Here is a 17,259-nt window from a genome sequence, read left to right on the forward strand (position 1 = left end):
CCCCTTGAAGTGAACGAATAGAACCATCAAACATTTTTATTTTGACAGTACCCATTCCAACAATTTCTAAGGCATGATCGTTTCCCATAAACACAGATCCTTCCAAGACAGGTTCATATGTACAAAACCAATCACGATGAGGAGTCATGTGCCATGTTGCTCCTGAATCAACAATCCAAACATCAGTGAGTTGTTTACTGCCTTTAGAACCAATTGTTGCTTCGCCATACAGGATTTTTCCATCATCAGAGGTACTTGCAACACATCCTTGAGAACTTGATCTTTCTGGAACCTTCTCTATACTCTTCTTATTCCAACAATCTTTCTTGAAGTGCCCTCTCTTACCACAATTGTAGCATTTGACCTGCTTCTTACTTTGTGACTTTGGTCTACTTTGACTCCCACTGAAACCACGCTCCATTAATCTTCCTCTTGTCATCAACAAAGCCTCTGCTTGTTTTGAGCTTTCTAATCTATCTTCCTTATTCTTGCGCCTAGATTCTTCTTCAAGAACCGCATAAGCCATGTCATCAAAAGAAAGATAATCAGTCAAAATATTATTTGTTAAGTTAATGATAAGCTGATCATATGAATCTGGTAGACTTTGAAGTAAGAGCTCTGCACGTTCGTTTTCCGCTATGGTATATTCCAACGATGAGAGTTGGGAAAATAGCGTATTTAGATTGTTGATGTGATCCGTTGTCGATGTGGATTCACTCATTCGAAGAGTATAAAGTCTTCTCTTCAAGAATATCTTGTTGTGAAGTGACTTGACTTCATATAATTTGGTGAGAGCATCCCAAATTTCCTTTGCTGTCTTTTTCTCTGCTACACTTAATAAAACTGAATCAGCTAGTGCCAAGTGTAAGTTTGCAACAGCATTGTTGTCCATCTCCTTCCATTTTTCATCTGTAATTCCAGTGGGTCTACCTTCAATTGCTGTCACGCAATTGTCTTTTCTCATAATGGCTTTTATCTTCAATTTCCATATGGAAAAATTACTCCCACTAAATTTCGGAATTTCATACTTTGCTGCCATTTTTTTTAGACGGTAACTCGCAGCGGAGAAAAAAATATATTGATCAGCAACCTTTGGCTCTGATATCACTGTTAGGGTACCAGACAAATGACACAACAAAATATAGAGATGAAAAATTAGAAATTTGTATAAAATATGAAAACAATTGAATAACTTTCTTTGAGAATTACAACTTCTCTCTATCACAAGGAGACTACAATAACACTCTCTCTTGACAAAAGGAGAATACACTTCTCTCTATATATATAGGAGAAAACTACTCAAAGAAATATTATGTTATTCTCTTTGGATGACTTGATTGAAATGAATTAAAGAAAAGCTCAATTTATAGGTGAGTCTCTTCAATATGAACCATCCGTCAATTAGAGGTATATAATTTTTCTCTTTTTCAACCATTAAAATTCTAAGGTTATAAACTAAGATTGTTTATTACCTCTCATTTTATTTAGTTATTATTTATTTATATATTTTCTAAAATTAGCTTTACTAATTTTACATTTCCTTGTTCAAAAAATATTTTTTAAGAATATTCAAATTTATATTTTTATTTTCTGTGGTTAGCATTTCAATTTTATTGATTTTTTATTTGTTTTTACAATATTGTGGAATTTTTATGTTATGTACGTAACAAAAATGTATATATTTTTCATTTTTGATTTTTCACCATTTGGCTAATATGAAAAGACAGATTTTATGAAGTTTTTGTTTTATTTTGACTTTTAAAAAATTAAGATTTAATTTAGGAGTGATGCTACATATACAAATATTTTTATAACCAAATCCAACTAAATAGAAACAAGCCCAGCGATAAAAATGTACACATGCGCCACCACTTCTCCATCTCCGCACAAAAATCTTTTTATTTATCAATTATGTTTGGGTATAACATTATAAAAGTACTTTTTTGTTTATTTATTACATGAAAAATATTTTTTTTTAAGAAAAAAAAGATCTTTTAAAAAAAATATAAATTGTAGCTTTTTAAAAAAATATTTTTTATTTTTTTAGTACTTTTACTTTTACTAATAAAAATTTGCCAAATACGTTAAAAAAATTCTTTTTTATTGAAAAAATATATTTTTTTATTAAAATATTAGTGCCCAAACGTGCACTAAGAAACCTGCTCACTCATATTAATAAAGTGGTATCAGTAAATAAAAAAAATTTATTTTATTTTATTTTATATTTTTTGTTCTTTTAAGGGCAAAATGATTTCACTACAAGAAACGTCGTTAAAATCGACGGCCATATCGACGGCTTAGCCGTCGATAATATTGAAATTCGACGGCAAAATAGACGGTGCAGTTGGTCGCTATAAAGCCTGTCGATTTTTCAAAATGCTAATAAAATCGACGGCTTTCATGGCCGTCAATAATAATTTAATAAAATCGACGTTTGTTCCGTCTGTAATATGGGTGTGAGAATTTTACATTCTTAATAAAATCGACAACATTGCCGTCGATATTTCTATTTAAAATCGACGTCCTCTTTGTCGATAATTGATTCAATAAAATCGACAGCCTTTGTGTTGATATTTAACTCAATAAAATCAACAACACTTTTGTCTATAATATGTTTAATAAAATCGACATCAGAGCCGTCGATATGTGCTTGAATAAAATCGACATCTTTGTCGTCGATTTAATTATTTAGATTTGTCTATTTTAACTATTAAAAGCGACGGCAAAGCTGTCGATATGTGCTTGAATAAAATCGACATCTTTGTCGTCGATTTAATTTTTTCTATTTTAACTTTTAAAAGCGACAACTTTGCCGTCGATTTTAATAGTTATATGTTTTATTTTTTTTTCTATTTGAAAAAAAGTAAACCGTTAATACAAATAAACTTTTAAATATAAAAATAAAATTTAAACAGAATATTAGATAACAAGACAAATAAACTTTTAAATATAAAAATAAAATTTATACTAAATATTAGATAATGAGTTTACAAACTTATCAAAATAATAAATAACCCTCTAACATAAAGACTCAAGACAAGATAAATAACTAAACTTAGAGTTATTTTTGTTTAAATTGCAATCTACTAATAATATAAAATATTCAAAGTAAAGTAATTAAATAACCTACTCATACTCGTCTAAATAATCATCTGAGTCATCAAAATCGTCAGAATCATCCTCCCTTTAAGAACTCTGTGGTTGTCCTGGTCACTGCAGAATAGGTGGGAGTTTTCTACCTGGGGCTGGGGCTGTGCTTTTCTGAGAGCTTGGGAAAGTAAAAGGAGGAGGTGGGGGAACACGTGATCCAGAACTACTAGGACCCATGGCTCTCACATACTCAGTCAAACTGCTCAACTGATGACTAAATTGATCCATCTGTGAGTTACTGGTGTTGAGATCCTCACGCAAGGATTCAACAGTCTGTTGCCACTCTCTTTTCTCCCTTTGGTAGCGGTCTTCAAGCTCTCTATATTTAGCGGCATGTTGTTCAACTTCCCTATTGAGTATTGTGATTCGTTCTCTAAGATCCAAAACATCAGCGCTGGTGGTCGTGGTTGGCCCATCAACTCGAGGCCGCACCATGGAAGAGTCCCTTACCTCACCCATGCCATATACCCTACCTCTTCGTTTTCCACCCACTGTCTCAATCCATATGCTTTCTTCAGAGACAGGCGGTGGATCAATTACACCAGCCTCTATAGCAGTCTTCCGCTCTTGCTCAGCCTGAAACATACGCTCCTGAAATATATCCTACAATGAACAAAAATGATTGATAAATTACTATAAGTATCAATAATGCATAACAATTAGATAACAAAATAGTTACAATTAATAAAGGTAAGTTACCTTTGTCTTTCGGGAGTGTTCATCAACCCATTGAGTCCTATCCTCTTTGCGAGTATGAGTGTGCTCAAAAAACTCATCCATACGTGATGGTCTTCCAAGCGAATGATTTTACATAATGTAACCAAATTATCAACAAATATGGGATGTGGCTGAAAATTTAGTATGAAAGTTTATTCTTTAAAATTAAAGTTATTCAATTGATTCCTTACTTTTTTATAAATAACCTAACATAGGTAGCCTTATATTCTATATTTTTATCAACAAATATGGGATGTGGCTGAAAAATTAGTATGAGTGTTGGCTGCCATCATGTTCCTTATCCTTTTCTAGTTTTTTTGGTAAATTGTATCCTTTTATAATGTTTGGCAAATAATTGTGTTGTACCTGATGTTGGCAAATTATAATATAAAAAATGTCAGACTGCATTGAGCACTATGGTTGATCTGCATATGTAAGGTTGTTATGGAGTATCTTATTCCTAATTAGTGACAAATCTTATAAAGACATGGAACATATATATAATAAATTAAATAAAATATAACAAAATACAAGTGTATGTGTACCTGTGTTGAACATGATGATATTATCTTATATTTTTATCTACTCATTATATTTAATTAGTGATCACTATCCAGGTGGTTGTTATAGATTTTTTGTGTGTGTATGTGTGAAACATAAAAGCAGTGTAGTATTAGAATTTAGCGAATTTGATTCAACTGAAAGAAATTATGATAATTAAGGAATATGTGTAAATGAAAATTCTAATACATTACTATGCACCTTTTCACATTTATATATAATATATTATTTGAAGATGAACTTATTAACGTGAATGGGATGATACAAGTTGGAATCAAAACAGATTATAAATTGAATTCATAACTTCATATTATTACTACTAGGGAGGACGGCTTTGTGAATACGAGGAGGAAGTGACATGGAGAAAATACATGTAAAAATATAGAATATAAGGCTACCTATGTTAGGTTATTCATAAAAAAGTAAGGAATCAATTGAATAACTTTAATTTTAAAGAATAAACTTTCATTGATCTTTGACATCAAGAAAACATCACGCAACAGAGAATTGATGTGGCTGAAAGCAAATAAACAATTGAATTCACATAACATGACTATAACTGGTGCTCACGGGACATTCATCTTAAAAGCCTAGTCCACTTCCAACCCAACTATGGGACGTGCTTTTCAGAGTTTATATATTAGATTCTCTTTCTCTTTCTCTAATTTCTCACTATAATATCAATTAATTCATTTCTTTTTTCATTTCAACCAATTAACACTATTATTTTGGGATGTACTTTTATTCTAAATTATTATCATTCTGATTTAATGATTGGTTTTATCTATCGTTAATGTTCAAATTATATGTGTATATGAACAACTCTAAAAAGGGAATTTAGTGTACTACTACTACAAGTGCAGCAAATGTTATATCACGAAGGAGTAATTTAGTGTACTACTACTACTTTTGCATAGCTAGTAGGGCCAACCAGCTACTTTTCTTCTCCAAAACCAAAAGAAGAGCTCAATATTTGATCTTTAGAAGCTCTCCAATGGTAGTATATTAAGAAACCAGTCAAAAGAAGCCACACATAGACAATCAAAACTTCACAAATATTGAAAATGCACATAAAATTTTGAATCTGTATAAAATTCTATATTTTTGCAACTGTCACCATTCACAGAACAGCAAATATCATAGTAAAGATTGTCTATAAACAACTTACCAAGCGTAACCTCGCTTCTGGAAAAGTGGTGCCTCCTGCAGTGTGAAGGGAAGTACCTCGAGTCGATTTCCTGGCAGCTGTATTTCTCGCCTGTAATTGTCTATAGGCATCAGTGTCCCAATGTCTCATCAATTCACCGAGAACTTCTGGTGGGATCCAATATGGACGGGCACCTTTTTTGCGAATGGCATGGAGCATACCTCGCAAGAGCTTGGCAGCCCTAAACCTCCAAGCTTGATAGATATCATCCTCTTCCGTATCAATAATGTCAAAGCATTTCTATTTTAAAAAAATCCCCTTCCGTATCAATAATGAGACTTAGGTATGGTAGTTTAAATCATTGGAATAAAAAAATCACATTTTACAATATCACTTAAAATAAATGTTAAAATTGTTGAGACAAAAACACTGCCAAAGTAACTAGTAAGTATACTACTAGTAGTATATCACATACCATAAAAGCTAAGATTACTTTTTTAGTGATAGAAGAAGAAAAGTTCTATTAGCAAGAGGGTCTATGATAGTTCTATTAGCAAGAGCCACAAATTCAAAATAGTAATCAGTTAGTTAAAGGCTTTGAATATATCCAATTATCATTATTTGAATATATCCAATTATAACACAGCAAATGTCACTCTGCACTATTTGAATATATCCAATTATCATTATTTACTTGAATTTGCAATTTTGCATTGTGGATACCTATTTATTTTTTTCCCCTCTCAAAAGTCATCTAATTTAATCCCATAACTAAATAAAGGACTCTGCTGTAATTTCATCAAATTTAAGGAGAATTTAATGTATTGAAGCAATTTAATATACAGTCTTATAATCTTAATAGTAAGATACAAAAGCTAAAACCCTACACCCACAAGTAACACCACATTTGATCTAATTTAGAAGTGAAAAAAAAGTTTAGTAGAACAACAAAGAAATAAGAATCCAGTTTTGGTTTTAAGAACTATTAATCAGATGTGAATGGGTATGCCTAATCATTTCTATGAACAAAACTCAATAAACAAATAGGACCCTTTCCCCCTTTCTATCTTTCTCTAACTGCATGCCCATATTCATTAACTTGTTTTTTTTATCATTCTATTGGACATTGAACATTAAGCTAAAAAATAAGAATATAAAACAAAGATATCAACATATCATACATAATGAGCAAAGCCAAAGTAGATGCAAGAAGGCAGAATATATAGAACATAAGGGGACAGTATAATATTCTATGAGATATAAACAAGGAAGATAAAATTTACCCTCCACTCAGTCCACCATATTTTTCGAGTATCATCATCTGCCTCATCAAAACTCAGCCAAGGCTTGTTGTAGTTTTCTTTAAAAACCTGAGAGATACGCTTCAATCCAGGCTTAGGTGGGTGCCAACTACATAAAAAAAAATGATAAAGACATATTACTTAGTAAAAATGAGACATGTTATTCATAAAATTTAAAGCAAATAACAAACCATTTGGCACCATCATATCTAAGCTTGGGAGCACTCGTGCTGGAGTGACCAGTGGCAGTGGATGTTCCTTGACCCTGAGCATCTTGGGTACTATTAGATGTGGTTTGTCTTTCCCCACAAGATTCTGCTAGATTAGGAGCTACAATAGGAATAAGGAACTATTTGTAGAAACTGAACCTGCATAATGGCATTCTACGTGAATTATATCCATGATGAGATATAAAACTTAGCTTTCAGTCTTCCACCAAACAGCTTATAGGAGGAGTTTTTCCTTGATAAATTATATAAAAAAAGCAAAATAGATGGTAGCCCAAAAAGATTCTAGTGTTACCAGAGAATACAGCTCTCCAACACGGTTCTGCAGGGGAGTGCCACTAAGCGCCCATCTGTATGAAGAGTCTAAGGCAAGAAAAGCTTTTGCAGTGTTACAGTGTCGCGACTTTATGTAGTGTGCAGTAGATAAGGATTTGTGATTACATACAGTGCAAAAAAAGCCACCAAGTATGGCCACAGGACGGGTAGGAGCAGTTGGGCAAATCCATTTTATCTGCACCATATCATATTATAAGATTAAGAAACATTTTATGATACCATATCATATTACTTATCTAAATATTATAGACCTAGCTAGGGAGAGTATTATACTAGAGAAGCAATTAAGAAAGTCTCAAATGGAGTGAAGGAATAAATATTCTTACATTTGAAAGTGGAAGAGTCTCCAGGAGCTGAGATGAGCTGCAAACAAAACAAACTCAAATTCCAGAAATCACAGGTTTCCTTACATAAGTTACTACTCAAACTCAGCCATGCATTTTATTCTTAATTTTCAATAGAGAAACAAGATAAGCATTAGCCAGAGGAGAGGTAAAAAGTTATCAAAAAATTAAGACATCATATAATGTTAGAAGAAGTGAATCAGCTTTATTATACCAATTTCAGTCTCTTAGCTTTTATTTTTGCTTGATTTTTCTGAGTATTATTGTACCATCTGCTTCTTTCGATTTTGCAAAACTGTTATAATGGTTTGGTTTGGTTTGGTGTTTCCAAATCATAAGATAGATACAGAGAGAGAATCAAAGAATATTTGCTAACCAAATTGAAAACTTAAACTTAATCAAGAGAGAGATATTAGCCTACTAATATTTAGTATTTACTAGTCGATCTAACTACTGTGCATGCTAGTTTTTGGGTCAAAATCTTAAATTCCTAGCACATTTTTAGCAAAATATCAACAACTGAGATAACTGCAACAATTATTGGGTGTTCAGTTCAGCATTACAAATTCCCTCCCTCCATATGTTTTGTCAATCAATAAACAAACTAAATTAAAAATCTAAATTTAAAACCTAATTACTAAATCATCCATTAAAAACCAATCAACAAACTAATTATCTAAAATATGAAACCCCAAATCAACAAATTAATTAGCTAAGTAGGGGAGCAGAGGAGTAGGGAAGAATCCAAACACAAGCAGGGGAGCAGGTAACTCACCCTCACCAGGCCATTGGATAAGCACAAGCTAGCAGTGACGGCAAGTAGAACCAGCGACAATGGCGAAGGGAACTTCGGAACCAGCGACGATAAGGGTTTTCAAATTACGTGCTCCTGCCTGTCATCCTTGACAACATTCAATTCTTATCAAATGCATGTTCAATCGAATAACTTATGAATAAACCCTAAACAAAGAAGAAAGAATGGAAACTGACCCTCGCTGGAGTTCTACCTCGCTGAAAACCCTTGGTTTGAGTAAGGCGTCGGAGTAGGGTTTATGGTTGAGAGAGAGTGTGTGTTGAGGAGCGCCGGCAAAGCAACCGTGACGGAGCGGCGACGGCAGTGGAGAATGACGTGGGTTGGTGCTGAAATGGGGATTTTGGGGTAAAAGAAAATTGTGTTTCTGAATTCTCTGGACGCGGGAAGTGTTTTGGGTAAGTTTTTTTTAATGATAAAAATCGACGGCAGATTTGTCAATTTTAAATTAAAAACAATCGACACTCAATGCGTCTATTTTATATATTAAATCTATACCGTTTATTTGGTTTTAGAAAACGATCTAGACTGTTAAAATTTATCGACGGCAATTGTTGTCGATATTTTAATTAATAAAATCAACGCCGTTTTCGTCGATTTTAAAATAAAATTATTTTCAGCCCCAAGTTCGTCGATAATATGACGATAATATTATGTATCATAACATTATCGACGACCTGGCCGTCGATTTTAATATTTTATTTTTAATTATTTTTTTCTAGCAATAACGACAGCAAGCCGTCGATAAATATCGACGGCAGAAATAGCCGTCGATTTTTAGCGTCGAAAAAAACGTTTTTTCTAGTAGTGTTTGCATGTTCTAGTGACTATGGCACTCGAATTGTGCCCTTATCTAAAATGAAAATTTTAAACTTGAATTAGCATTTTTACATCTGGTCTTGTTATTATTAAAAAATAAATTCACATAAATTAAAATATAATGGATAATCATCATATTTAAGAATTATAATAAGTAAATTATATAATAAAAAGACAAATTTATATAGATTTACATATATGACTGAAAGGTATGGCCAGGTAACGACAAGACTAGCAAAGTAGTTTATGTGGAACAAAAAGGCAAATAAAGGAGAAGGAGAATGAGACTGAACAGAAGAAGTTATGTATTGAGGGTAGTATGGATGCTGAAATGTCGATGGTAGAAGATGTCAGCTATTCAATGACACCCCCAGAGCTAGGAAGATAATAATATGGAACTGTCAGGGTTTGAGGAGTTTTTTGACGGTCCATAATTTTATTCAAAAACCAAACTCGAATGGTAGAAATAAAGCTCAGATAATGTGGATTCGTTAATTGGCACATTGTTACTCCTATTGTTTTGGTAGGAGGTTTGGTGCTAGCTTGAAAGGAAGATTGTAAAATTCAAATATATAGTAGCTCTGAGTTTCATATAGCTACAACCGGACCAACCCAAAAAATTTTAGAAATAAAGAAAAAATATATATACTAGAATAAATTCTGTTAAATATTATTAATTATACTAAAAATATAATGGAAATATAAAAATTCAAAAAAGTTAGTGAACACTTTTATTCTTAAAATACTATTCATTATATATAATTTATAAAAAATATTTTTTTTATTTTCAAAATTTGAACTTAAAATATTTTAACTAAATTATAGATAATTTGTTATCCTAACTAATTTTATTTTTTATTTATTTTTATTCACGTTTAATAATAAAAGATTGAATCAATTGGCACATTAACGCCTAATGATATACTAGTATTTATAATTTAAAATTAGAATTATATATAAATACTAAAAAAATTAAACCTGCATATAAAAAGTATGTTTATATAAAATAATAGAAACTTAATTTATAATTTTTTTTCTTTCTTTATCTTTAAAATAATTAAATTTGTTATATTTTTTAATTTAATTTTGATATAATGTCAGATGAAAGATTTTATGCATATGTTTAATTATGTATTTTAAATTAGTAAATTGATCAATTCTCTTTAGAAATTTGTATGCAACATAAGTACATATAATAGAACAAAAGATAAAAAAACAAGTAATAAGGATGAATAAATTGAGAATAAAATAAAATATATGAAGCCATGAAGAAAATATAAAATTAGATTAATACCTAAATTATAATTGTTTGAACTAAAATTTGCAATTGAAAATATCAAAAAGAGAAACAATAAAATTGGAAGATACAATGAGTCATAGAGAGCTATATAAAAAAATTGGATAATTTAAAATTTAAATTTTGATGAGAGAAGATGACCAGTAGATAAGGAATAGAAAAAGAAGGTTGAAAATATGAAACTAATAAAAGGGTTTAAGGGAATAAAGGAGTGACGATAAAAGAACTAAATTTGATTAGGTTAACTAATAATCAAAATGATAGAGAGATAAAAAAGTAGATTTGGGACATTGGACAATTGGGCTTAGTTTATTTGTAGTGGGGTCATTTAAAATTTGAAGTGAGGTACATTATATATAACTATATTTTTTAAAAAATAATTGATAACACAGTGGAGGCAAGTGCCCCTCATTGTTGTTAGTGGGTCCGTGCCTGGTTACAATGGTGGAAGATTCGACAATGAATACTACATGAAGATTAATAGGATTCCACCTTAGCTGCAATGAATAGGTGCAGGCAGGACAATTCCATGAGTTAACAGAGAAAATAAGGTATTTTCACGGTGGTATAGCTATCCTTGGAGACTTTAATTGAATTACTGGCCAAAATGAAAAAGAGGGAGGAGGACTCATACCTGTATCTTTTATGATAGATTTTAATATGTTATCTGCAAGATATAGGAATGGTTAGAAGACTTTTTACATAGTGTAATAGGAGGATAGGGAATGAGTTAATTTGAGAAAGGTTTGATAGGGTACTAGTGAATGGACAATGGCTGCTGCACTACCTAAATCCGGTGGGTTTGAGATTAGTTCTGACCATGTCCCATTCCTGCTAGATTCCAAATCTCAAATAGAAAGATCAAAAAGGCATTTCAAATTTCAAGAACGTATGTGTGGTACTGAGGAGGTGTAGGAGATTATTCGAGAAAGTTAGAATATTAATGTGGAAGGCTCTCTCATATCTTCAGAGTAGCTCAAAAATTAAAAGTTTGCAGACATAAGCTTGTATAGTGGCAGCAAAACAGTAATTTTAACTTAAAGAAGCTAATAGGCAAGCTCACAGAACAGTTAGAAGAGATGAGAAATGCAGGTATTAATGGGGCCACGAAATCAATGAAATTGAGTTGAAACTAGAAAGAACCTATCTTAATTAAAAGCTTTAATGGAAAAAGAATTCCAGGGTAAAATGGCCAAAGGAAGGTGATCAGAATACAACTTTATTTTACTAAAAATTAAAAACGCAAACAAGGCGTAATAAAATTTGGAAAAGCTCATGGTAATGAAGGAGGGGTTGCTACATTTCATGCTGACAATGCTCGAGTGGCGGAAGACTACTTTAAGGGAATTTTTTCCTCCTCTACCTAGGGGAACCTGTGCCTTTCTTTATAGACTTTGAACCTATGGTTACAGCTAGCATGAACCGAAAGTTGCGAAGACTGGTATCGGATGAGAAAGTTAAGAGGGTGTCCTTTAGTGTTCATCTTCAGAGTACTCCTGGTGATGATGGTATGATGGCCAAATTCTTTCAGTTCTACTGGGACATTGCTGGTACAGACGTTATTAAAGAAATTCGAAACTTCTTTGGTGGAGGGAGGATCCTAAAAAGTCTCAACCACACTAATATCTGCTTAATTCCGAAAGTGCGAGATACCACCAACGTGAGTCAGATGAGATCTATTAGTTTATCTACAGTTATGTACTAGATTATCTCTAAAGTCATTGTTCATAGATTACAAAACTATATCAATAAACTAATATGCCCTAACCAAAGTGCTTTTATGAAAGGGAGGCTTATTTCTAACAATATCTTAATCGCTCATGAATATATGCACTATCTAAAAAATAAGAAGAAAGTCTTAGAATATGAAATGGCAATGAAATTGGACATGAGTAACGCGTATAACAGAGTGGAATGACAATTTATATAGTTTATCATGAAAATAATGGGATTTGATGCAACCTGAATTTGCTAGATGCGAGAATTAATAACCACAGTTTCTTATTCTGTTGTTTTGGAAGGTCAACCATTAGGTTTTTTTAAACCAAATAGAGGAATCCACCAAGGAGATCCTCTATCCCCATATCTATTTCTTTTTTGTGCTGAAAGTTTATCTTTTTTGCTATACAAAGCAAAGAAAAATGGTCCAATTCAAGGTATTTAGATTAACAGGAGGTGCCCTACAATTAACCACTTGCTATTTGCTAATGTCTCAATCCTATTTTATAAAGCCTCAGAGGAAAATTGTCAAAGATTAATAGAGCTGCTTGATGGTTATAAGAGTTTTAGTGGACAGAAGGTGAATCTAGATAAATCAGTGGTTTTTTTAAGTAATAATACCCCTGTCCCATGCAGGAAATAAATTGCTACAATGCTTAGTATTATCCATATTAGAGCACAAAATAAGTATCTGGGACTTCCGTTGATGATTAACAAATCCATGAAGGCTCTGTTTGGTTCCATCAAGGAAAAGGTGATTAAAAGGGCTTAGGGATGGAAAAAGTTACTTCTATCTAGTGGTGGCAGACAAACCCTTCTCAGAGCGGGAAAAAAGTGATTCACATTTACACACACTCTTATTTCAAGCTCCATGAAAATCTTATCTAGGAAATTCACAGTATTTTAAACCAATTCTGGTGAGAGCAACGTGAATTGGAAAGAAAAATGGCTTAAATCAACTGGGATAAAATGACTCGTCCTAAGAAAGAATGAGGTCTCAGCATCAAAGACCTTAGAGCTCAGAATTTGTTTTTCTGGGTAAACAAATTTGGAGACTAGCTACTCATCCTAATTCACTCATTGCAAAGGTATACAAAGGCAGATATTACAAGTACGGATATATTTTAAGGACAAAAGCGGGTACCTCACTATCTTGGAGTTGGAAAAGCATGTTGGAAAGAAGATGCGTTTTGGAAAAAGGCCTCAACTGGAAGATGGGTTCTGGAGACTCCATCTACATACGGGCAGATCCATGGCTTCCTCCTCCTTATCCATTACAAATTTGGAATAACCCCAACAATACTCTGCTAAATTCCCTAACTTGTCTTTGTGAAGAATCTGATAGATAGCAAGGGACAGTGGAGGCAGAGTTGTTATTATGAAAAATTTTTAACCAAAAATTGCACACAGAATATTATCAATCTCGCTCTCAAATGACCACGACAAGCTTCAATGGACTTTGAACAACTCATACAGCTATGATGTAGCATCTAGGTACCGAATTGCTTACCTGTTCTTTCATGCAACAATCGACCTCTGTCCCGAATATATGCGCCAATCATTAGTTTGGTCCCAACTCTAGAATTTGCCACTGCCACACAAAATCAAACTATTTCTTTGGAAATGTTTTCATGGTAGGCTCCTGGTATTCCACTTGATCCATTAGAGGTTCCAAAACACTCCCTCGGACTGTCGTCACTGCTAGAACGAAACTGAAACAATCATCCACTGCCTGTTCAAATGTAAGAAAGCACAAGCAGTGTGGGAAAAAAAGTGAGATTGAAGAGCTCATACTTGACATGCAAACCTCTAACTTTTTCGAGTGGTGGAAGAAAACTTTCTTAACCTTGCGTCAGCAAATAGGAGGACATCGAAAACTACAACTCCTCACATTGTTGATTTGGAATGTTTGGAAGGACCGCAATCATTGCATCTTCGACCACCAGGGAGGACACCCAGATGAGATAGTCACTGCTACCATCAGGCTATTGGAAGAACCTCAGCTATGAACTCCTGCTTCATAACCCCCTTTCTTCTTCTTCTTCTTCTTCGAATATTAGAGATTCATTTACTTTACTCTTTCACATTTGTGAATTTGCTTGAGAGACTCCCATTCTTATGTTTCCAGCCAAACCACCGCCGCAGGGTACCAAGTCACCATGACGGTCAGGGATGCACGTCTTAAGGTTGGGGTTTTGGGTGTTATGCGGGTTGGGTCGAGTCTTTGGCCCTGTCCAAAATATGGGGAGGGATGGGGGGTAACGTTTCTGGGTTGGTACCTAGAATGTCTTTCGGAGATGAATGCGTCATTGTTAAAAGGTCATAAAGCTTGGTCAACAAGCATTCCACTATTCCAAGTATCAAGTTGAGACAAGTCCAATGACTCTAGCCACTATAGTCACGGAAAGAGAATAGCCACCAGAGATTGCACCTTTTATCAAACAAACATTATTAGCAACGAAGTTAATAAATTTTTTTATGAGAATTGAATTGGCCAATTGGGCACTTTGATAGAATAAAAATAAGTAGGTACCCTCTGGCTTGCCAACTCCGATATCTTTTTGAAGAATCACTCCTTGGAAAATGATAAACTTGATTTTCTTAGGGTGAAATATCAGTACAGAAATTCTTGGAGAAAATATGCATAAAATATTAGTCATCGATTTAGGGAGGCTAGTCATGTTTAATTTTTTTGTTGATCAAAATTCTTTAGAAGTTCAAAGTTTTACAGGTTTGGTGAACCATCCAAAATTTATCTCACCAATACCTTTGAAAATTTTCTCATATGAGATTCATTTCCACATATACGTGTATTCGGGCTACTACAGAAATTTGGATGAATCTTTTGTAGAAGACTTATTTGAAATATCGGAGGAACTTGTTCACTCAAATTAATGAAGTTTCATCGCTAAGTAAAGCAAAACTCATTAATATATTTTATTTTATGTTCTTTATTTTTTCTAAGGGCAAAATGATTTGCATGTTATAGCGACTATGACACTCGAATTGTGCCCTTTTCAGCTAAATTCTTTATTCTTAGTTTTCTGTTCTCGAATGAGATATGTTATTTGTTTTATATTTTCTTTCTTAATATTACTATATTTTCAGTATTACATACATACTATTAATAATATTAATTGTTAACTTAGCATAAATAGTTAATTTTAACTATTTTCATGTTAGTTAGGATAAGTTTTGTTTTCACTTGTTTTTTATTATAATTTATTTTTATCTTCTGATTCCAATCAAATAACTAGAAATGGTTAGAAGAAAGTGAGAACGGGATGTGGCGGAGCAAAAGCGAGAATATATATGAAAAAATATTATTAGAATTGGTTTATTTATGTTATACAATAAAATAAAAATTCATACCTATTTTTACTATTTGGCTAATATGAAAGACAAATTTTATGGAATCTTTGTTTTAGTTTGGCCTTTAAAAACTTAAGATTTAATTTAAACCAAAAAAACATAATAAAAGTTACTTCAATACATACGTAAAATCCAAATTTTAAAGTTGGATTATAAGTGAACTAGCGGCTCAACAGGCACTATTGTGTCTGTTCAGCCGCTTTTCTATTATTTTTAAGAAATTAATTTTTGTGTTTTTATTTTAAAATTATAAATTTAATAAAATAAAATATTAAAGAATTTTATTATGTTGTTATTATGTGAAAACAAAAATTAAAATAAAAATTTAAAAATATTATTTATAAAATAAATATTTATAAATATTATTATGTTTATTTATTTATTTTTAATAGTATTTAATTTGAATTAGAGGCAAAAAATTATATTTAAAGTATTCTTTATTTTATGCATAATTATAATTGATAAAAAATATTTTTTAAAATTTATTATTCATTTTTTAAAATTATCTTTAATTTTATTTTTTTAAATTATTAATTTATATTTTTATTATTGTCTCAACGCCACTATGATATTGCATTGTTCTCCTTTCTCGTCTTTTTCTCTTTCCACCTTCTCTTCACTCTATGGTTATTAATTATCACCAAATATCATTATCACAACTTCTAATTTTGTCTATCACTTTTATTTATAACCAACTATTTTGTTAAATTTTATAAGTTGTTTAAATTTTACTAAAAATTTTTTTGTGTCTTTTGAATATCTGAATGTATAAAAATTATAATTTTTTTCTTGATGTGCGTGTTAGTTGTCTTATTTTGTTCCATTGAGAAGAAATTTAAGACAAAAAATATTCAAAATTTTTGTTATATTAGCAAAATTTGATGTCAATAATTATAAAAAATAATATCAAACTATATTATTTTTAACTAAATAATAAAAAAATAAAAATACATTATTGTAAGTTTTTTAATTAATAATTATAAATTAAAGTCACAGTTTAATATAGTACCTTGGACAAAAAGTAATCATTGTTATTATCATATTTGACTACTACTATATAAGTTTTATGTTTATTTTATTATGCACATTAATTAAACTGTACTTTATTATTTCGTTTTGCATGTTTTGAAATAATGTCATCGTATTATAAAGGTGAAATTAATTTATCATTTGAATATTATCGCTAAAAAATAGTTGCTTAAAGTGAAACGCTAAGTAAAGATAAATAGAAAAATTTTATAATTAGTTCGAAAATTTTATATATCTCTCTCCAAACTCAATTTTGTTATGAAATTTTTTTTAGGTAAAAATATTTTTAACTTCCTATATAATAAGTATCATTTAAATTATCTAATGCATAAAATGTCACATCTTTTTATTTATCTTCAAAATTAAAGTTAATTTTTGTTACTTTTTTACTTTCTTTTGGTTTTCTAAATTAGCCCATATATTATCAAA

The 17,259-nt window shown here is 31.6% G+C and overlaps 1 protein-coding gene and 1 long non-coding RNA gene across 10 annotated transcripts; both read right to left on the bottom strand.

The window, feature by feature from the left end:
* Nucleotides 1-2,941: 2,941 nt before the first annotated feature.
* On the bottom strand, nucleotides 2,942-9,018 carry LOC112771208 (uncharacterized). Of its 8 annotated transcripts, none has more exons than XM_072225371.1 (10): nucleotides 8,774-9,018; nucleotides 8,559-8,684; nucleotides 7,766-7,802; nucleotides 7,549-7,614; nucleotides 7,399-7,466; nucleotides 7,078-7,244; nucleotides 6,859-6,985; nucleotides 5,597-5,875; nucleotides 3,850-3,940; nucleotides 2,942-3,753 (listed from the first exon to the last, which is right to left on the bottom strand). In XM_072225371.1, the coding sequence occupies exons 9-10, from the start codon at nucleotides 3,928-3,930 to the stop codon at nucleotides 3,211-3,213; spliced, it is 624 nt and encodes a 207-aa protein (XP_072081472.1). In that variant the 5' UTR covers nucleotides 3,931-3,940; nucleotides 5,597-5,875; nucleotides 6,859-6,985; nucleotides 7,078-7,244; nucleotides 7,399-7,466; nucleotides 7,549-7,614; nucleotides 7,766-7,802; nucleotides 8,559-8,684; nucleotides 8,774-9,018; the 3' UTR covers nucleotides 2,942-3,210. The 8 variants fall into 8 exon arrangements, with proteins under 8 accessions (XP_072081472.1, XP_072081471.1, XP_072081466.1 ...); XM_072225370.1 differs by having other exon boundaries at nucleotides 7,068-7,244; XM_072225365.1 differs by having other exon boundaries at nucleotides 3,850-4,944; nucleotides 7,399-7,614.
* Nucleotides 9,019-10,681: 1,663 nt separating this feature from the next.
* LOC140181531 (uncharacterized) lies at nucleotides 10,682-14,830 on the bottom strand. 2 transcript variants are annotated; one of them, XR_011876245.1, is made up of 3 exons: nucleotides 14,276-14,830; nucleotides 13,940-14,161; nucleotides 10,682-13,767 (listed from the first exon to the last, which is right to left on the bottom strand). It is a non-coding gene; the product is annotated as an uncharacterized lncRNA (long non-coding RNA). The 2 variants fall into 2 exon arrangements; XR_011876246.1 differs by having other exon boundaries at nucleotides 13,940-14,127; nucleotides 14,224-14,830.
* Nucleotides 14,831-17,259: the final 2,429 nt, after the last annotated feature.

This window comes from Arachis hypogaea, chromosome 18, assembly GCF_003086295.3.
Source record: "Arachis hypogaea cultivar Tifrunner chromosome 18, arahy.Tifrunner.gnm2.J5K5, whole genome shotgun sequence".
In the NCBI taxonomy this organism is placed as follows: Eukaryota; Viridiplantae; Streptophyta; class Magnoliopsida; order Fabales; family Fabaceae; genus Arachis; species Arachis hypogaea.